The following is a 22,219-nucleotide window of genomic DNA, read 5'->3' as shown; positions in this document are numbered from 1 at the left end:
GTTAAAGCCAATAGAATCTCCAGCCTGATTAGACGTAGGTGATGAGGAGAAACCTGGAGTCCAGGATGCTTCCTGGATTTGTTGGCGTGTTGTTATTGTTAGGTGCTATCAAGTCAGTTGCAACTCACAGCAACCCTGTGGAGAACAGAACAAAACACTACCCAGTCCTGCACCACCCTCACAATCGTTGCTATGTTTGAGCCCATCGTTGCAGTCACTGCGTCAATCCATCTCGTAGAAGGTGTTCTTCTTTTTTGCTGACCCTCTACCTTACCATTTATGCCATTGCCATTACTCGAGCTGAGGGAAACAGTAGGAGGAGTAGTTTGGGACATATGGAGTCTGAGATGGCTGTTAGAGACAAGATCATTAGAAGCAAGTCTAGTGATCTGCTTCTGAAAGGTCACAGCCTTGAAAACCCTATGTAGCCCAGTTCTACTTTGCACACATGGGGTCGCCATGACCCATGAGTCAGAATCAACTCAGTGGCAACTGGTGGTAGTGGTCTTCATCTTGAATAGGATAGGCAAGCTCCCAACCCAGGGCCTTTGCTGTTCCCTTTCCCTGCAATGTTCTTCTCTCAAGTTCAGGAAAAAAGTTCAGTCTGGAGAGAGAAATTTGGAAGCTGGCTGCTTTGATCCTCAAAACATTTTGATCTCTAAACTTTTTTCTTTTTTTAGTTTCCACATCTGATTTTATTTATCATTAGTGAATATGTAAATTAACACATGTGAAGGTGCTTTGAGTGTCAGAGAGGATAAATTATAGAATATTAAAAAAAACGCTGCGAATAATTATGAGGAAACATTCTAAAAATAAACATTATGAGTAAATAGGTAGATACCCGTTGCCGTTGAGTCAATTCCGACTCATAGCGACCCTATAGGACAGAGTAGAACTGCCCCACAGGGCTTCCAAGGCTGTAATCTTTTCATAAGCAGACTGCCACATCTTTCCCCCACCGATTGGCTGGTAGGTTCGAACCGCCAACCTTTCAGGTACCTGCTGACCACTTAACCACTGTGCCACCAGTGCTCCTAGAGACAAGACAGACAGATACAGATTTCTGAACGTTCTGATGCCTCCCATAGTCTCTTTGTTTGTGATTTTCTATCTTCCTCTCCTTCTCTTCATCTCTCTTAATTAATCTCTCCTCCCCTCTACCTTCCAAAAATAAAAAATTTATCTTGTTAGTTCTTAAATGCCTGTACCTTTCTGAAATTCCCAGAGCTCAAACACACAACAAATAACACATTTTCATAACATCATATCATAGAAACTGGTTTTCCTTGACCCTAGTATAGCTTCTTAAAAGTTTAAAGAATGGAATTCCCACAACTTCTGACAAGTCCACTAGGTTTTTAACCCAAATATCCTCCCCAAACCAAGGAAACCTCAATTAGTTAGGTGTGAGGGTAACTTACTGTTTAGAGAGTGTCCTTGTTGGGAGAGAATCCTGGTTTCCAATGTTTAGGAGAGTAATCAGCCTGGAGGCTGGGCTTTATACTATCAGCTCCAGCTGCCACCACCCATTTATTGAGTCATTTGGGTGATTCTAAAGTCCCACCTTAAATAATTACATCATTTCTTAGAAACATGGACCCTTTTAATCTAGAAAGACCTAGATAGGGCTCCTTTTCCCCAAATTGATAGCAATTTAATAAATTATACCAACCCCTACACATGAACCTCATCAGGAAAGACCAATCACTAGAAAAGGACTTCCTGTTTGGTAAAGTAGAAGGTCAGTGAAAACGAGGAAAACCCTCAGTGTGGGGGATTGACATAATGGCCTAAACAATGGGCTCAAACATATCAAAGATCATGAAGATGGCACAGAACTGGACAACGTTTTGTTCTGTTATACATAAGGTCTTCCTAAGTCAGAGCCGACTCAATGGCAACAACCACCACCACCACCACTTAAACCGTCACAGGAAACGCCTTTTTGAGTACCATTGCATTTAAATATCTTTATAATCAATATTTATTACATACACATGTATTCTTTTAAAATTGATTTTCACGCCCTTATCTTTTGAAAAACTGCCGTTTTCAATTAGCACCAGGATTAGAGTAAAATGGAACGTTTTATTTTATTACACATACATGTTTGTATGACTTGAAAATATTATTAACAGCACTTAACGTAAGACAAAATTTGTATTGATGCATTTGACTTTTCACAAATAAAATTTGATCAACTATCAAACATCTTCTGAAAAGAATTTTTTTTTTGTTTAATTTTTTTTTTTATTGTACTTCAGGTGAAGGCTAACAGAACAAATAGTTTCTCATGAAACAGTATTACACATATTGTTTTATGACATTGGTTAACAACCCCACAACATGTCAACCCCCTCCCTTCTCGACCTTTTTTTTTTGGTGAAAATATACGTAGCCAAAGATACACCATTTCAAAAATTTCTATATGCACAGTTCAGTGACATCGACTACGCTCTTACAGTTGTGCTGCTATTCTCACTTTAGATGAAGGCTTACAGAACAAAATAGTTTCTCATTTAGCAGTACACATGTTGCCCTATGACAATGGTTAACAACCTCACAACACATCAACACTATCTTACTCAACCTTGGGTTCCCTATCTCCAGCTTCCTTGTCCCCTTCTGCCTTCTGGCCCTTGTCCCTGGACTGCTGTGCCTCATTAGTCCCATTTGGTTTTACGGGGCTGTCCACTCCCAGGCTGAACGGTGAACCTCGGAGATGACTTCACCACTGAGCTAAAAGTGTGTCTGGGGGCCATACTCCCGGGGTTTCTCTAGTCTCCTTTAGGCCAGTAAATCTGGTCATTTTTTTGTGAGATGGAATTTTGTTCTACATCCTTCTCCAGCTCTGTCCAGAGCCCTCTGTTGTGATCCTGGTCAGAGCAGTCAGTGGTGGTAGCCCGGTACCATCTAGCTGTACTGGATTCAGTCTGGTGGAGGCCTTGGTAGCTGTGGTCCATTAGTCCTTCGGACTAATCTTTTTCTTGTATCCTGCTCTCTTCATACTCCCCTGCTCCCGAAGGGATGAGACCAGTGGAGTATCTTAGATGGCTGCTCACAGGCTTTTAAGACCCCAGACACTACTCACCAAGGTAGAATGTAGAACATTGTCTTTATAAACTGTGTTATGCCAATTGAGCTAGATGTTCCCCGAGACCATGGTCCTAACAGCCCTCCAGCCAGCAATTCAGTCCCTCAGGGTGAAAAGAATATTTTTTAACCAGCAAAATAACAAACTTATCAGGGAACTTTTACACTTTATTCACTGAAAACAATGATAAATAGCTTAATGTTATTTACTTCTATATATGAAACACTTTTCACTACTTTTTTAACCAAGTATGTCTGGAAACCTACAGCATAATTTTCTGCTATTTGTATTTATTGATTTTTGTATTTTTGATACACATTTTTATGTTCACCTACTTGGGTATTAAATATAATTTGTATAATAAAGTTAATTGATATTACATATTTATTGTATAGTGTATTCACTCTAAGTATTTATTGCTTATCAAAAATAATGAAGTAATACACACAAAACTTAGGATATTGGTCACCTCTGAGAGGTACTGGATATAATTCGTTAGTAAGGTTCTAGTTTGGTAGTTGGGTGGTAAATTCACTGGCAATCATTACATATCTATTATAAAAAAAAGAAATAAAAATAATGCATGGGACAATGATGAGAATATATTATAAATTAAGGATTATGATTAATCTAACTCTGTGTCCCTGAGGGCCCATTGAAATAATAAACTATAATTATTACAGTTTATACAAGGATTATTTTGTATTGTTCATAGAATGCCTCCTTGCCAATATTTTAACTTTATATCAAACTATTATAGAAAAGTGCAGATATTGTAGGTGTAGCGCCTGATTAATTTTCACAAACTGGACTCATCAGTCACTAGCTCCCTGATCAGTAATTTTATTTCGATGTATTGTCAGATTCATTTTTCTAGTTTTAAATTTTTCCATATTTAATTTCAGGAAAAAAATGTTGTATGCCACTTCCATTTTATTCATATTTTCTCTGTCTCGCTCACACAGTATATCATCAATCTTTTAATCTTTGTAAATCTTACAGCTGGTAACAATAGTATCGCTTTGCTTTATTTTTAATTTCTTTTAGAACTGGGGGTGTGAACATCTTTAACCAAATGTATTGGTCATATTTTATTTTTTCTTTCTTAAATATTTTTTCGGGTTCTTGGCTTACTTCTTAGTGCTACCCTTTTTCTTTATGACTTGTACGTTATGTTAAGGAACCCTGGTGGCGAAGTGGTTAAGTGCTCGGCTGCAAACCGAAAGGCCAGTGGCTCCAACCCACCAGCCACACCCCACAGGAGAAAGATGCAGCAGTCTGTTTCTGTAAATATATATATATATTTTTTTAAAAAAACCGTTGCCCTTGTGTGAATTCCGACTGATTGCGACCCCATGGGGCAGAGTAGAACATAAGGTTTCCCACGGGCGCCTCGTGGATTACGAACTGCCATCTTTTTGGTTAGCAGTCGTAGCTCTTAACCACTACGCCACCAGGGTTTCCTATGTAAATATTATAGCCTTGGAAACCCCGTGAAGCAGTTCTACTCTGCCCTATAGGGTCGCTGAGTTGGAATCCACTGGATGACAACGGGTAGACGGGTAGAGTAGACATTGCGTTGCCATTTGTCATATGTCCTGTAAGTGTGCTTCCCTAATTTATTATTTAAACTAATCCTTTTATTTCTATGTATTTTATATCTTTACAGCTTTCTTCTGAATTGGATCTATTTTTTATTTAATTTTCCAGCTTATTTATGTTGCTGGTTAAGGTAGTGATAGAAAGTTTATTTTTTAAAACTAGAGAACAAGATGGAATGAGTTTTAAAAAATGTTTACCAAACAACATAATTATGATCTTATTTTCGATGTATATAAAAACCCCTTAAAATGCATGCAAGGGAAACAAAATAAAGTCTAAGATTCTTTCAAATAAATGAGCCAATCATAATAAACCAAACTAAAAACACGTTACTGTCGAGTCAATTCCGACTCATAGTGACCCCATAGGACAGACTAGAACTGCCCCATAGAGTTTCCAAGGAGGAGCTAGTGTATTCGAACCGCCAACCTTTGGTTAGCAGCCCAGCTGTTAACTGCGCCACCAGGGCTCCTATGATGAACCAACACACATTAAAATGTAGATTAAGTCGTGGGAAAGGGAGTACAACAAATGAAAATAGTGGTCACGTTCGGCGACAGGAATCAGAAGTCATTACCCATTTTTAAATTTCTGCTGTAGATTTTCTGACATTCCTACAGTTCGTGTATACCACCTGCATTGCCCAATTCGATATTAAAAAGAAATCTTTCCGGTTTTTGTTTTGTTTTCACTTGTACTTATTTTTTATGTTAGCGAGATTCCGTTTTCTAGCTTTCAACTCAGATTTTCCGAAATCTGGGGATGTCACCGCCGTGATCTTTGCTCCCTCGGTCGCCTCTCCTCCGCGCGCGCGCGCGCACGGACCACCACGGAAACTATCATCTCCCAGAGAGGGTTGGCCGCGCGTCCGGTCTGCGCACGCGCTCTTCGCCGCCGCGGCCGTCCGTTTTCTGGCCTCGGTTGGTGAGTCAGGGCGTTTGGGACTTGCGCCGGGGGCGGGGCGTACGTCCGTTTAGGGCTTGTGTCTGGGTGGGGTGTGTGTCGGGGCGAGGTGTGGACGGTGGGACCGATTCTCACCCCTCAGGGCTCGATGGCTAGAAGGTTCTGCGGTGAGTGGAGCGGGATCCCGCGGTTGGTGGCGAGCACGGACTTCCGGGACATCCCCCCAATCCGCGGCGCTAAGGCGTTTGCGCGGCGTTTCCCACGCGAGCCGGTGGGTCTCAGTGTCGGGCCAGGCCCCGGGCGGCGCCGAACCGCGTGGTCACCTCATGGTCGCCCTCCGAGGGCCGCGCTGCTGAGGGCGCTCGCCCCCACACCTGGTTCTGTTCCTTTCTCTCATTTTGGCTGTTTCTTTGACCTCTTCCTAGTGAGTCATTGAGTTCTCAAGTCTCCAGCAAACAGGAATTTGTTCCTCAGTCCACAGAAAAAGCCATGACTCCTGTGACGCCCGGAGCAGCCTCCTGACTGGAGAGCTGACTCCTGTACCCTGAGAGCAGAGCCTGGCGCCGCAGGAAGCACTTCAGGGCCTTTGGGCCTGTATCCGACCTTGACCTTGGTGCCCGAGCAAAGGAAGATTTCTGTGGTATGTCTCTACCCACTGAGAACATGAGCAACTGTGAAGCGATGAAGAGTTTGGCTCAAATGTTGGATGAGCCAGGTAAGAATAACTCAAGGAAGGAGGGGATGGGTGTGCACTGTATCCCCAGGAAAAAGAAGCCAAGACAGGAAAGAGGAAGTTGGCTGGTCAGTGGCAATAGCCACGCCTAAGGAAATTTCTTGAGCTCTTCGCCATCACTGAACCAAAAATAAAGTCTAACTTAAGAGCCCAAGCTTTTTGTGTATTTGCAAAATAACAGTAATGGTGATGACAATCACTAATATATTTTCTATTTCATATATTTTCAAGGTTTTGAGGGCCAGTTTTAATTTTGAAAAATGCATATCTTCCCCGAAGTTTCAACAATAGTTAAATGAAAATCTGTTTACTTTTTCCCCCTAGAATCACCAGTTAGTTACATTTTGCCACATTTGTGTATGTGTCTCAGATTGGATTGTCTGATGTTTCCTTATCGACTGATTCAGGTTAGGCATTTTTTCACGGGACCTGTGCAGTAGTGATGGATTCTATCAGGTGGTATCTGAATGCTAGTTTGTCGTGGTGGAGTCACATCAGCCAGCGTGGGGGTGTTTTTTACAACAGCTGGTTGTAGGCAGGTTTAAGTTTACTTTCTTACGGCTCCTTCATTTTCCCTAGCTCCGCTTTCTCTGGACTTTGCCCTTTCCCAAGAAGACCTTGAAAGGACCAAGTCCCAGGTGAGACTTGATTTATTTCTTGTTACTCTCCTTTATTCTTCAGTGGATTTTTTATGACTTTTGAGAAGCCACAGCTAAATTGAAAAAGTAAATCAGTAAGAGTCATGATACAGGAAAATAATGGAGAGATTGAGGTATGTTGGCTGTGGTGCCATGTAATGTTGATACACAGATTACATTATCTTGTCCATTTAATTAAAGTGAACGTACCAATTTGGTTGGAATGTTGAATGCCAAAGCAAATGGGAAATAGTCCAGTGTGAGATTTGCGCTGTGTATTAAAAAACTGAGTCCCAAGTCCTCGGAGCCTGTGGAGCTATCCTGACATATAGGTCTGATGTTCTGCATTCCAGCTTGTTCCTCCCCACAGTCTTCCTCATTTTAAGGAATAACATCAAGGAGTCATCTTTGAATATCCCTTTCCCTCACATCAGTCACTCAGCAGGCCCTGTTGGTTCTTTCCCCTGAACTTCACGAATGTGTCTGCTTCTCCCCATCTTCACTGCTAGCTGCCTGGCCCAAGCCTGCTCCACCTTTTGTCTTGACCACTGCAGCAGCCTCCCAAACATTTCTCATGTTTTTATTTTGTTGTTGTTAGGCGGTGTTGAGTCTATTTTGACTCAATAGCGACCCCATGTGACAGAGGAAAACTGCCCCACAGGGTTTTCTAGGCTGTAATCTTGAGGGGAGCAGATTGCCAGGTCTTCCTCTCACAGAGCCACTGCGTGGGTTTGAACCAGCAATCTTTTGGTTAGCAGCTGAGCACTTAGCCATTGTCCCAGCATTCTCGTTGTTGTTAGGTGCCATCGAGCCGGTTTCAATTCATAGCAGTCCTGCGTACACCAGAACAAAGCACTGCTGGTTCTGCACCATCCTCACAATTGTTATGCTTGAGCCCATTGTTGCAGCCACTGTGTCAGTCCATCTCATCAAGGGTCTTCCTCTTTTTTACTCTCTACTTTACCAAACATGATGTCCTTCACCAGGAGCTTGTCCCTCCAAACTACGTGAGACGAAGTCTCGCCATCCTCGCTTCCAAGGAGCAGTCTGGTTGTATTTCTTCCAAGACAGACTTGTTCATTCTTCTGGCAGTTCATGGTATATTCAATATTCTTTGCCAGCACTACAATTCAAAGTCATCAATTCTTCTTTGGTCTTCCTTATTCATTGTCCAGCTTTCGCATGCATATGAGGCAGTTGAAAATATCATGGCTTGGGTCAGGCGCACCCTTAGTCCTCAGAGTGACATCTTTGCTTTTTAACATTTTAAAGGGGTCTTTTGCAGCACATTTGCCCAATGCAATATGTCGTTTGATTTCCTGGTTGCTGCTTCCATGGGCGGTGATTGTGGATCCAGGTAAAACGAAATCCTTTACAACTTCAATCTTTTCTCTGTTTATCATGATGTTGCTTATTGGTCCAGTTGTGAGGATTTTGTTTTTTTTATATTGAAATATAATCCATACTGGAGGCAGTAGTCTTTGATCTTCATTAGTAAGTGCTTCAAGTCCTGTTGGCCTTCAGCAAGCAGTGTTGTGTCATCTGCATATCGCAGGCTGTTAATGAATCTTCCACCAATCCTGATGCTGTGTTCTTCTTCATATAGCCTAGCTTCTGGGATTATTTGCTCAGCATACAGACTGAATAAGTATGGTAAAAGGATACAACCCTGATGCATACCTTCTAGCCTGCAACAATTCACTCTCCACACAACAGTCCAAGTCATATTTTAGAAATAGATTAAACTCTTCTCTTTCTACTGATTTTCTATCACCTGGATAATAAACACAGCCTCCCTGCCCAGCCTTGCCACTGAATAGCTGCCTGCCTCTGACTTCATCGCTTACCGTTTTGTCTAGCTTGCTACGCTCTAGCCACACTGGCCTTGTTCTTTGAACAGACCAGGCTCATTCCCACCTCAGGGCTTTTGCACTCTGTTCCCTCTGCTGGGACTGCTGTTCCCCCAGATCCTCCCATAGCTGTTCCCCTTCTCATCAGTTAAGTCTCAGCTTAGGTGTCTTTCCTCAGAGAAGCCTGTTCACATTACTTTATCTAAATTTTTCTCTGGATTGCTGGCGAGAACACTGTTCTGTTTTTTTCATAGTACTGATCTCTTAAAATTTGTTTGGTTGTCTCTCCAGCTAGAATGTGAGTTTCCAGGAAAACTGACTATGTCAAGTGAGTTCATGTAGAGATCCTGGTGGCCAGGACAGTGTCTCATGGAGTAAGTTGTTGGAGATTGGGTATAAACCAAAGAAAGATAAAATAACAAATGAATATTTTAAGTAGGGCCTCATCTAGATGAAACAGCAGAAAGGTAAGTAATTCCACATCAGATTTTACATGGCAATTTTAGATCCTCACCACAAAGCCAAAAAAATGACTGAGAAAACAGACAAAGTGGTATAGTCCAAAGACATGGCTCTCTGGTGGTTTGGGTTGATACTGGAATAGAAATCCTCAATTATCTGGAGGATTGGAAGGCCTAAAGTCTTCTACAAAGAGCTCTACAAGTATTTCTCAGAAAGGGGTATATAACTGAGGGTAGTCTGCTGATTGTTTGGAGTTGTGTTCTCCAGGGAAGGTTTGTATGTAGAATACCAAAGCTCTGTGGGCCTTGTTAGAACCTCAGAGGAGAAGGGGTCTGTCATCTTCCAGCATGCCCCTTTCCCTCTTTTATTGACCACTTTTCCTCCCAACTTGTCTAGGACTTCTTTTACACCCCCATTGTTTGGTCTTCAACGTCTCCTTTTTGATCGACTCCACATAATCTATAGCTGTTTTCAGTCCTCCAGTCTCAACACAGCCTCTTTCCACCCTGCCTGCCCATCAAGCTCTGCCCTTTCTTTCTCTCTCTTCTTTCTCTCACAGATACACCTCATGAATATGTTGTGTAAGGTTTCTGTCTCCACGTCCTCCGTGTCCCTTTCACTCCACAGATGACCAGAATGTCTTCCACCACTGTTACTGGACTTGGGCAATTCTCAGAAGGGTCCCTTTTGCCCTTCACCCACTTGTTGGGCCTGTGTACTGCTGTTCACTTCTCTGACTTAGAAGTCCTCTCCTGGCTCCTGTGGTTTCCTGCACTTCGTTTGCATAGGCTCTGTGTCTTCCATCCATCTCTTAAACATTTTTGCTTTCCAGGATCCATCTCTGGCCATTGATTTTCTCACCTATGACTTAATTCCCTCTCAAAGCATTTTGGTGGTGGTGGTCTACAGAGGACCTCCAAATCCATGTATCCAGGCTGAATGTTTCTCATGGCCATTACCCTCTGCTCATACTTCTACACCCTCCCTATATTCATGCACATTGAGCCTGTATGCATGTGGCCATGTCCATGGTTGTGCAGATGCTCCCATAATAATCATGTTGGTGGTGGTGGTGCCACTGAGTCGATTCCGACTCATAGTGACCCCATGTGACAGAGTAAAACTGCCCCATAGGGTTTTCTAGGCTGTAATCTTTACATGAGCAGATCACCAGGTCTCTTCTCCCACAGAGCCGCTGGGTGAGTTTGAACTGCCACCCCTTCAGTTAGCAGCTGAGCGCTTAACTGTTACACCATCTGAGCTCCTTATAATAATCAAAAGAGCAAGCAAGCATATAGTATCACTATGAATCAGCCATTATTCTGAGTGCTTTATATATATCAGCTCTTAACCATCACAACTCTATGTGGGTAGGTACCGCTATTCTAGTTTTACAGATTAGGAAACTAAGGCACAGAAAGGTTAAGAAATTTGCCCAAAGTTGCAGGGTTGGTAAGTGTGGGAACAGGAATGGGAGTCCAGGTATTCTGACTCTGGAATCCATGACTTTAACCATTTTACTATATTGCTTCTCAGAGGGTGGATCTTTGTTTTCCTAGTCACCATTTGTTTTTACTTTTTTTTCATTTAACAATACATCTTGGCCATCCTTGAGGTTGAGTGAGATAAAGCACACTTGTTCTTTTTACTGGCTGCATAACATTCTGTTTTATCTCTAGAAAATTCCCATAATGCTTGGGTTTGAGGAGGGAAGGTGGAAAGGGCTAAGGGATGTGTTTAGCTTTAGACATATTTGAGGTACCTGGAAAACATCTTTGAATCCCACTACCTTCTGCCTAGTTGCCCAAGCCAGACACCTTGCAGCCATATCTCCTTTTTCTTTTCACCCTCCCCACATCTGGCGTCTGCACAGTTCTGTTCATTCTACCTTTTTGGTCCATAGTAGACACTGGATATATATGCATTTTAGTGTGTGACTGCACAGCAGGGTATTTCTATTATAATTTTTGGTTCATTCACATAGTTAAGTATATAAGTAGCACTATGTGTGGAGCCCTGGTGGTGCAGTGATTAAGAGATGGACTGGTAACCAAATGATTGGAAGTTCAAATCCCCCGTCCACTCCTTGGAAACCCTGTGGGGCAGTTCTCTGTCCTGTAGGGTCGTTATGAGTTGAAATCAACTCGACAGCAATGAGTTTGGTTTTTTGTTTTATATATGATGTATCATGTTGACTTCTAAGACAATTTACATGAGTTTTATACGGCTGTTGTTAGGTGCTGTCAAATTGATTCCAACTCATATTGACTCCATGTGACTGAGTAGAACTGCCCCATAGTGCTTTCTAGGCTGTAATCTTTATGGGAGCAGATTACCAGGTCTTCCTCTTGTGGAGCTGCTGGTTGGGTTCAAACCACTAACCTTTAGGTTAGCAGCCAAGGGCTTAACTTTGCACCAGCAGGGCTCCTTTTTATACAGCTAGTTTGGATAATTGTAAGATCAGAGCAGTCATAGTAAATGATTTAAATGTTACCAGAATGTTGAGTAAGTTCAAGTTTGTTTAAGAAAAAATAAGGAAATAGCTTTTCACAACAAAAAGCAAGAGTCATAGCTTGAGTTGAAGGATTGTATGCCTGTAAACCATTGTAGCAGAAAACAAAGACAAAAAAACCCACTAAGCTAGAGTGGAATTTCTTACAAACAAACTAACCAGGATTTAATTTAATGATGACATGGTACAGAATAAATCTGCTAAGGAACACCTATCCTCTGTCTAATATATATTTTTTCAGTGGCTTCAAGTGGTCAGACTTGCACATATTCTCCATTTTTGCTATTATCTCTAAAGATGTAATAGCCAGATCAGTGCTGTGTATTTGTCAACAATTTCTCATCCTCTAATTGTTCCTGAAGGAGTCCCACGATGCAACGGTTAAGCACTCAGCTGCTAACCGTAAGGCTGGCAGTTTGAACCCACTCAGGAGCTCCTTGGGAGAAGGACCTGGCGATCTGCTCCTCTAAAGATTACAGCGTAGAAAACCTCATGGGGCAGCTCTGCTCTGCCGTGTGGGATCGCTATGACTTGAAATCAACTTGACAGCACCTAATAACAACAATAATTGTTCCTGCTATTGGAACTTATGGTGTCTGGCTTCAACTGTAATTTCAACTAAGAGAGAATTGTAGAATTCAGGTTTATAATAATTAATTTCTACACAATTAAAAGTGGATAACTTGAGACTGAAGGCTATGTTGTTGTAGGCCTCAGTCACGTTTATGGATGTGGCTGTGAGATTCACTCGGAGGGAGTGGGAGCAGCTGGCCCCAACTCAGAGGGTCCTCTACAGAGACGTGATGCTGGAGACCTACGGGAACCTGCTGTCTGTGGGTAAGGGCAGCTCCCCTTGGACTCAGAGCCCAGCCCACTTGAGGCCTTTCCTGTCTCACGTGTCCAAAGCTGGGACACCCTTAGGATGCTTAATGGTGTTGTCCTTGAGTTTTGAGGGTTAAAGATTTTTGATCTTTTTTTGCTGATAGGTATGTTTCATGGCTCACAATTGAGTGGTCTCAAGTAAATTATAAATGGACAGCCTGTTTTGCCTCCTTTGTACCAGTGTTGAGTTGTGGTCAGGAGTGTGGGCCCAGGAGTTTGCTTCATCTGGGCTGTCTTCCTAACCTAGCTCTTACCTGCCAGGTGATTTTAAGCAAATTCCTAACTACTCTGTTTCACATGTCTTTGGAAATCTATCTCCTAGTATTAACGAGACCATAAATTTTAAAGAGTTTAGCAAAGCACATTTCACCAAAACTGTCATTTCCCATGAACAGGGTGTCAGTACACCAAGCCAGATGTGATCTTTAAGTTGGAACAAGGTGAGGAGCCCTGGACAGAGGAGGGAGCACCACCAAGGAGGAGTTGTCGAGGTGAGTTCTTAGAAACTGGCAGCCGAGAGACAGTGGAAGTAAGATCACAGTTTTCATATGAGGGGTTGGTGCTTTAGAAAAGTAGTTCCAAAGGCCCAGACCTCTGAAAAACGCCAAACGTGACTCAATAAGAGTGCCAAATACAAGAACGACACCTTCAGATGTCATTCTTCCTGACTTCTGTCTCCAGCTTTTTGAGGTCTGAAGGACGAAATGCACCTCTTTCCTGTATGCTGTCTCCCAGCCCTGCCTACATCATTGGTGACTGTTTCTTCATTAGTCTCCCTTTCCCAGGTGTCTTCATCACTGTCCTTTCCTCTCTTATGTGTTCAAGCTTTTGTAGCTGTGTTCTACCTTTCAACATCTATTTGCCAGTCTTGCTCTTTCTAATTCCTTCCATGTCCCTCCTTTCAGATATAAGGCCTCACATGTACACTTTCAAGGAATTCCTGTCTTACTTTGCCTCTTGTTGATCCCCGGAATCTCACTTAAGTAGTCGCTGCTCTCCTCCCCATCTAGTCTCTCAGCTTTTGACATCCCTGCTTACCAGCTGCTTTCCTTGTGCATGTGCTTTTGTTGCCCTCACCCTTCTTGAGATGGCCTCTCACTTCCACTTGAGTAGCAGATGTCACCACCATGATCTTACCTACGTCTCCGTGGGCTTCTCCAACCTTCACTTCTTTGGTTTTCCCTTCCTTCTCTGCTGTTAACCAAGGAGCCGCTTGGGGCTGTTTTTCTTTCTGTATAGTGTTTCCACCTCTTCTTTGGTGTGTCGCCTTCACCTCCCAAACCTCTGCTTTGCCCTGTGAACCTCCTTGCTGCGATGTGCCACGCTTAAAGCTGCTCTTGCCAAGATCAGCAGCAACTCTTTTCACAATATAATCTTGTCTTTGTCTTCCTAGGCCATCAGCAGAACTTAACTGTGTTAACCATTCTGTCCTTGAAATACTATCTTTTCTTGGCTTCTGTAACCTCTTTCTTTGTTTTCTCCTTCCTCTCTGTTTTTGTTTGTTTTAATTCACTGGCTCAGCCACCTCTAGCCACCCACTCAGTTTTGAAATTTCTGTAGACTTTGTCCCAGGTCCTTTTTATTTCTGACTCTCTGGTCTCCCTGGGCCTAATCTGCAACCTTATCTTCAGTTACCTTCCTGTCTCGACCTCTCCTTGAAGTTTCAAACTCGATTGCCTTTTTGCCATACCCAGTGGGATGTTTCAAAGATACTTTGGAATCCCCCTTACCTAAATAAGATAATATTCTCCCCACCATTCACAGGTGTTGTTCCACTTTTAGTTTTCTCTTTTTCAGTAAATGGCAGTGTGTCATTACCCAAGCCAGAAGCCCTCCACTCTTCCTTGTTCCCTCACTCTCCTCATCCCACATGTACAATTAGATGTAGAATTGTGTCATTTGTACCTCTTAAATGCCTTGCAAATCTGTCCACTCCTCTAATTTGCTACTTCCTCCGTAAACCATGCTACTGTCATCTAGTACCTCAAATTCGGCCTTAACTTTCTAAATGGGTCTCCTTTTATCCTCATTTCCCCTCAATCCATTCTCCACAGTAAAACCAGATTTGAACATGGATTCCACATCCCCCATCTTTCCTTAAAATTGTTCCACGACTCCCCTTAGCTCTTGGGATAAAAACTAAACTCTTTAACATGGCACATATAGCCTAACCTGGTCAGCAACATGCCTAACTCACTACCTTTTATCTTGCACCACTTTTCTTTTTACTTCCTCTTCCACCTGCCACAGGGCCTTTCCACCACCCACTTGACCCACGAATGCTTATTCTTCCATCTCTTCACAAATAGCACTTCCTCAGGGAAGCCTTCCTGGACCACCAATCTGGGTGAGAACCTTTCCTTCATTATTTGTATCCATATTTGCATGGTTATTTCATCATGTATGCCTCACCAACTCAATTTCTACCTCCAAAAGGACATAGACCTTAATTTGAATTTTCTCCTAATTATTTATTCCCTGTGTGTAGTTCCTGGTACATAGTAGATGCTCATATATTTGTTAAGTGAATGAACAGATGAAAACAATCATTTTGACAGCTTAGGCTGTTATTATGTGGCATTTGCTCTCACTTTTCTTCCCTTATCTTACTGACGTATGTGAAATCCAGTCCCGTCTTTTCTCTGGTTATAGAATGGCCCCCCTGCCTCACTTAACCTTCCAGAAAACAGCGCTCACTCTTATGATTTCCTCCTCCACTTCTGGGTTGCCTAAGCCTGGCAACCACAGAATCATCTTGATTCTCATCTAAGTTTTCCATTTGTCCTTTCTCCCCATGTTTACTTCAGTTTGTTTCCATGCTAAAATTTCTTATATTCTCCGTGTCCTCAGTGTCCAGTGATGTTGCCCAAGGCTGATCATATATACCCTGATATCCGGATTGGTATAAATCTTGTGCTTACTGAGCCCTGTCTTTCTGACAGTTTATCTCAGACACCCCTTCTAGATCTCTCTCTTAATGTAGTTTCAAACTGTTTTTTAGGCCTGAGACATCTTTTCCATATGAAGTCTTACCTGGCATTGCCTCATTTAGGAATATGCAACACTGGGCTAACTGTATAGGAGGCTTGGTAGCGCAGTGGTTAAGCACTTGGCTGCTACCAAAAGGTTGGCGGTTTGAACCTATCAGTGACTCCACAGGAGAAAATTGTGGCAGTCTGCTTCCATAAAAATTTACAGCCTAGGCAATTCTACTCTGTCCTCTAGGGTGGCTATGAGTCAGAATCGACTCGATGGCAACAGATTTTATGGGGGCTAACCATACTCAGAATGTTCACTGTGGGCAAGCTGGAGTTTCCATTGCTTTATGTGTACTAACTCATTTTAACTTTACAAAACACTATGCGATAGATAGTGTTGTATGTCTACTTTACAGATGAGGAAACTGAGACATAGAGGATAAGTAACATGCCCAGAGTCACTGAGCTAGTAAGTATGTAGAGGCACTGGGATTTAAACCTCAGCGGTTTGGTTCCAGTCCCTCTACTCTGCTACCTTGCAGATAAAGGTGGAGTTGCCCTAGTTGAAACCTGGTTGGGAGCCCTAAAGCTTTGTGGACTCCTTCTTTGGGCAGTGCCCAGTGGTAACTGCCAAGGCACTGTCTTCAGCATTGCTGGGGTCAAAAGCTTAGTAGCACAGTTTAGAAACCACCATTCTAAGCCATGCCATTTATTGAGAACTTCCTGACAATACAAAACTCAAAAGTACTCCCTGTTGTAAGTCCTTATAGTCCTTTTCTTTCATTAACCTTCATAACAAGGCCCTGTTCTGCCTTTCCAGAATGATTTCTCCCTTCTCATCCCCAAATGGCACCATATCTACAATTTTCCTTATGAAGTTTCATACATGTGAAATTCTTTGCTGAATTTGTCTTTGATTAATTCATGCCTTATTACTTTGTCCCATCCATGAAAACCCATCCCATATCATTCCTATGTAATTAAAACTCAAAACCTATTATATTTTCTTATTCCCCCTGTTAATGTGGGAGAATTATTTCTCTCCCTTAATTTTAATTCTGTGAGTTATTCTTGACTGTTCTGAGTTTGTAATTGGCTTGTATGAAATGATTTATTTATCAGTGTGGAGGCCACTGAGAGGGATCCCAGTGTCTACACTCATTTCTCAAGCGTATTTATGACCAGCAGAGGTAATTAAGAGGACATAACAGGATCTTAAATGTCTTAAATAGTTAAGATTGTAATTTAGATTTGACGTAGCTATCTACATTGAATATTTAAAATTTCAGCACTTAAAAATGAAATTTTTTTTTATATTATACAGGGTTAGTAGAAACACTTGTAAAAGGAAATGCTGGTAAAGTTTTAGTTACAGGGTCTGGGGTCTTATCCTTAATGTCCCCAGTTGAGGGAAAGTAGAGATCAAGAAATTGAGCATTGTTGACAAAGGGCAAGTTATAGAAGAGAATAGTGCCCATGATCAGAAGCAAGGTAACAGTGGAAGGAATACTAAATCTGAGATTCAAAGAACAGGTAAGGTTCTGTGTCCCCAAACAGTTATTGAATAAGATAATGGTCTATCAGTCAAAGCACCATAATAAACCAGATACTGGAAAAAAGATGGTTGACCCCTCTGATCCCAGTTTTGCTTTGTGCATCTGGTATGTGTCTGTAAGTCTATGTGAAAAGGAACAGAACAAGATGAAAAAGTTGAATCATTGGTTGTAGATATGTCCCAGTTGTGGTTTGGATTGGGTTTAGAGGGCCCAGGCTACAAAACAGATCTGACAGACATACGGGAAATTGGAGTTTAGAAAAATAAATTAGCTTCTGGTGTGCCCGCTGGGTTAGAGGGGAAGAAATCAAGAAATGGGTTTTTAACATACTCATATGGTACTTTAGGACCCTAGACTCTGTTCTACTTCTTATTTCCCTTTAACCCAGGGTTTTTCAACCTTGACACTGTTGAGGGGCCAGACATTTTTTGTTGGGGGAGTCGTACTATGAAATTTCGGATGTTTAGCAACGTTGTTGGCTTCTACTTAGTCGATGCCAATAGCAACTCCCATCCCCAATTTGTGATAACCAGAATAGTCTCCAGATCTTGCCAGGTGGCCTCTGTGGAGTAAAAATGCCCCTGATGAGAACAGCTGTCTTAACTGTGTGCTTATTCCTCTGACTAACCTACCGCTTATCCATCCCTCTTGGTGTGCCCTTCCCATTCTCTGTGTTCACCCTTTAATCGGCTTTGTCCTGTGTTCTTTTCTCCTTTTCATCTTCTCCACCAATTGCAAGATACTATTTTAAAATACTGAAAGTTACTGTCTTAGTTATCTAGTGCTACTATAACAGAAAAACTATAAATGGGTGGCTTTAACAAACAGAAATTTATTTTCTCACAGTTTAGAAGACTAGAAGTCCCAATTCAGGGCACTGGCCCTCGGGGAAGACTTTCTCTCTCTTTCGGCTCTGAAGTAAGGTCCTGGTCTCTTTGAGCTTCTGTTCCTGGGCAGTCTTCATGTGGCTTGGCATCTCTCATCTCCCGTCTCTGCGTACTCGCTTGCTTATTTAATCTGTTTTATATCTCAGACTGATTAAAGACACACCCTACACTAATCTTGCCTCATTAGCATAACAAAGACAACTCATTCCCAAATGGGATTATAACCACAGACATAGAGGTTAGGATTTACAATATGTATTTTTGGGGGACACAATTCAATCCATAACAGTTACTTAGATCCATAAATGAGTTTCTTGCTCCCACTTTCTCTATTGCAGTTTCCTTCTAGAAGCCCGAGGAGGGGGAATATTTTCATTTGAGACTGTAATACTGCAGAATAGATTGTTAACTAACAAGGCATTTTTAAAGATGTGTATTTCTGACATAAAGTGGAAAGATTGACAAAGACTGGTTTATTATATCCTATTTTAGAAAAATTCTGGAAAGGTGATGACCTGATAGATTGGCAACAGGAAAACCACGTGAGTTTTTCTACACAAGTGGCATCCACATATAGGAAAACACAGACTAAGGTAATACACAAGAAATGTATTGGAAAGCAATTTGGTTTAAGCTCTGAACTTATTTCCTCAAGCAATAAACCTCATAACTGTGACTCATTAGGAAAAAATTTGAAGGATAATTCTGACTTAGTTGTTCATGAGAAACACTGTGCAATAAAGAAATCATCGAACTGTGATGGAGATGCAGAGTCATTCTGCCATATTACATCTAATACTGGAGTAAAAACCTGTGAATGTAATCATTGTGTGAAAGCCTTCATTCAGAAATCAAACATCACTGTGCATCATGGAATTCAGAGTGAGAACAAACCCTCTGAAAGTAATGGATATGAGGAAAAATTCCATGCTAACTCATTCTTTACTCAAGAAGAGGAAGCTTACAATAGTGATAAGTCCTATGACTGTAGTCAATGTGGAAAAACGTTCAGCCAGAAGTCATATCTCATTAGACATCATAAAACTCATACAGGCGAGAAGCCTTATGAATGTAAGCAGTGTGGGAAAACCTTTTCTCAGAGTACATACCTTATTGCACACAAGAGAGCTCATACTGGAGAAAAACCTTATGAGTGTAACCAGTGTGGAAAAAACTTCAGCTATCAGTCCTCCCTCATTAGACATCATAAATTTCATACTGGAGAGAAACCCTATGAATGCTTGGATTGTGGGAAATCCTACTTTGAGAAATCACACCTCATTGTCCATCAGAGAATCCATACAGGAGAAAAACCTTATGAATGTAATGAATGTGGGAAAGCTTTTACTTCAATCTCAGTCTTTGTGCAACATGTGAGAACTCATACAGGTGAGAAACCCTATGAATGTGATAAATGTGGGAAAAGATTCACTACCAGTTCATATCTATTTCTACATGCTAGAACTCATTCGGATGAGAAATGCTACAAATGTAATGAATGTGGAAAAGGTTTTCTCCAGAAGGTACAACTCACTGTGCATAAGAGAATTCATAGTGGAGAGAAGCCCTATAAATGTAATAAATGTGAGAAAGCCTACAGGGATCATTCATCCCTTAATCATCACATAAAAATTCATAGTGGTGAGAAGCCCTTTGTGTGCAATGAATGTGGGAAATCCTTTACCTATCAGTCATTCCTTATTAAACATGAGAGATACCACACTGGAGAGAAACCCTATGAATGTACAGAGTGTGGGAAAGCATTCTTCTATAATAGGGAACTTACTGTACATCAGAGACGTCATACTGGGGAAAAGCCCTATCAGTGTACTGAATGTGGCAAAGCGTTCACTGCCAGCTCATGCCTAAGGCTTCATGTGAGAACCCACACAGGAGAGAAGCCATACCAATGTAATCAATGTGGAAAATCCTTTTCCCAGAATGGACAGCTCACTGCACACTGGAGAACACATGCTCAGGAAAGAAGTCTTTAATATGTGAATTTGTGAAAACACGTGACTGTTAAACTTACAGCATAATAGACACAAGTTCCAGACCTACTGCCAAGCTTTTTCTAGAAAAATTACAGATTTTTAATTATAAGTAACAGTCATCTATTCAGGTTATATTTTTTAACTATCACCGTATTAAATAACCAGGGAAGCTTTTTAATTTAATATAAATTATCATGAAATCGAGCCCTGGTGGTGCCAGTGGTTAAGCATTCAGCTGCTAACCAAGAGGTCAGCAGTTCTACTCTGTCCTGTAGGGTTACTGAGTCGGAATCAACTCGATGGCAGCAGGTAACGGGTATCATGAAATACTGTGCCTGATTTCTGTCACCTTAGTCTCATGCATTATTTCACCAAAAATATTTGATAGCACCAGTACCTTCATGTGAGGGTTATATTATTCAGGAATATAATATGCAGTAACCTGTGAAAGACTTGTATTTTGTGAAGAGTGGATATGAGGGAGTGTTTTCGTATGGTAAAAATTTCTATATGATTAATTTATGCATCAGTATTGACTTAGTTGTCTAAAACAGTTTGTGTGTGTGTGTCTGTCTCCTGAGGTGTATCAGCAAAATGATCTCCGTCTGCACCTGGAAATATGCAGGTTATAATTATCTTTATAAAATACATGAATCTGTGCATATCTAACTACGTTTTTATTAACCCAGTTGTATAATATTACTAACTTAAAATATTTTAATACTTTTTAAATAAAGCAACATTCAGAAACAGACAAAAATGGATTGTGCCTTAATTTATAAAGTCACATTTTTAATCTCAAACATAAGATCACATATAAAAATAATTAAAAGCAGCCATAATACAGCAGTGGTTTTGATTGTTTTAATTTTTGCAACAGAGGAGACCTGCATGTTTGAATCCTAAATGAATGAGACTTTTTGAATGAACAGAACTCTAATACTTATACGGATCTTGTTGTCCTTTTTGGAAGAAATATACTCATTCCAGTTATGCAGTATTTTTTAATTTGGTTTTGGAATTCTACTCATAGTCTGCTTACTACTTGGAGTAGAAATTCTGTATAAATATGTTACAATCACAGGAATCATTTCTCCTTCCACCCCGTATTGTGTTCAGTCAGTATAGCTTTTGTATTTTGCTATCTAAAGCTTCTCTCTCTGCCCTCGTGTGGCTAAACCATCACCTGAGAAAATGACAAGTGTGCTAAAGAGTGACCAATTTATCTGGGTCTGCCTGGAACTTGCCCAGTTTTAGCGCCAATAGTCGCGCAGCCTGGGAAATTCTTCAGTTCCCGGCAAACTGGCAGTGTTGGTCACCCTAACTTGAAGTGACCATCAAGGACTTCCTGAAGGGGGAACATGAGACCCTCCAAAGAGATACTGTTCGGTTAGGTTATCTCAGAATTTGTCAAGAGGTATTTGTATTTGTTTTTCATCTTAAACACAAGTGTGTCTGTTTTTCATCTTAAAAGAAATCAAAATGCCACTGGTAGAATTGACTGAATGCTAGCCAAGTGCACTGTTGAGTCAAAATCCTTACAAAGACTGTACCATGAGAGAGAAGTTTTTTCCTAGTTCTTTTATCAGTTACGGTCTAGGGGGAAAAATGGCATACTGTAATTAGAATAATTTAAGAAAAGTTTAATGAACTATTACAAAGATGTGGTCAAGGTGGTAGGAAAGCCCATGAATTAATGCAGAATAATGCTAGTAAGAGTGAGATTGTTCCCATCCCTGGGCTTGTTGGAGTAAGGGAAGAACAGTTACAGGATCCCAGAAGGAGAAAAAGAGGCATATGGACAGACCTCCCTGAAATGAGCTGTGATCTTGAACAGAGGCTTGCATCCAGTATAGAGCAACCGCAGTCAGGGAGCTGGAATCAGTATAGTAGCCTCCCTCCTCCCCATCTGCCAGGTTGCTGAAGATCCCCATTAGCTGAACCCAAGAAGAAGCCAGAGTGCAAGGGAGTCTGTGTCGCCTCATACAACGAGCTTGGAGCCTGAAACACTCCTGAAAATCTTCTATCTGCTATTTATGAGTTCTGTGACTTGTGGAAGTGCCTCCACCTCTGTAAGCCTCAATTTCCTCATCTGGAAAATGGGGTGGTGAATAGTAATGATTCA

At 41.4% G+C, this 22,219-nt stretch overlaps 2 protein-coding genes across 7 annotated transcripts in view; one reads left to right on the top strand and one right to left on the bottom strand.

The window, feature by feature from the left end:
* Nucleotides 1–22,219, bottom strand: part of LOC101350500 (zinc finger protein 772) — a 287,781-nt gene that overhangs the window by 43,217 nt on the left and 222,345 nt on the right. The gene's annotated exons all lie outside the window — the stretch shown is intronic.
* LOC105756806 (zinc finger protein 501-like) lies at nt 5,545–22,052 on the top strand. 6 transcript variants are annotated; one of them, XM_023741282.1, is made up of 6 exons: nt 5,545–5,623; nt 6,028–6,317; nt 6,915–6,973; nt 12,508–12,634; nt 13,075–13,170; nt 18,593–22,052. In XM_023741282.1, exons 2-6 carry the CDS (start codon nt 6,245–6,247, stop codon nt 20,092–20,094), a joined length of 1,857 nt encoding a protein of 618 aa, XP_023597050.1. In that variant the 5' UTR covers nt 5,545–5,623; nt 6,028–6,244; the 3' UTR covers nt 20,095–22,052. The 6 variants fall into 6 exon arrangements, with proteins under 6 accessions (XP_023597050.1, XP_023597054.1, XP_023597053.1 ...); XM_023741286.1 differs by having other exon boundaries at nt 5,576–5,623; nt 6,077–6,317; XM_023741285.1 differs by lacking the exon at nt 5,545–5,623 and adding an exon at nt 5,649–5,769 and having other exon boundaries at nt 6,077–6,317.

This window comes from Trichechus manatus, unplaced genomic scaffold, assembly GCF_000243295.1.
Source record: "Trichechus manatus latirostris isolate Lorelei unplaced genomic scaffold, TriManLat1.0 scaffold00176, whole genome shotgun sequence".
Taxonomy (NCBI): domain Eukaryota; kingdom Metazoa; phylum Chordata; class Mammalia; order Sirenia; family Trichechidae; genus Trichechus; species Trichechus manatus.
The sequence above is the reverse complement of the archived record's forward strand: the minus strand, read 5'-3'. Positions and strand labels throughout refer to the sequence as shown.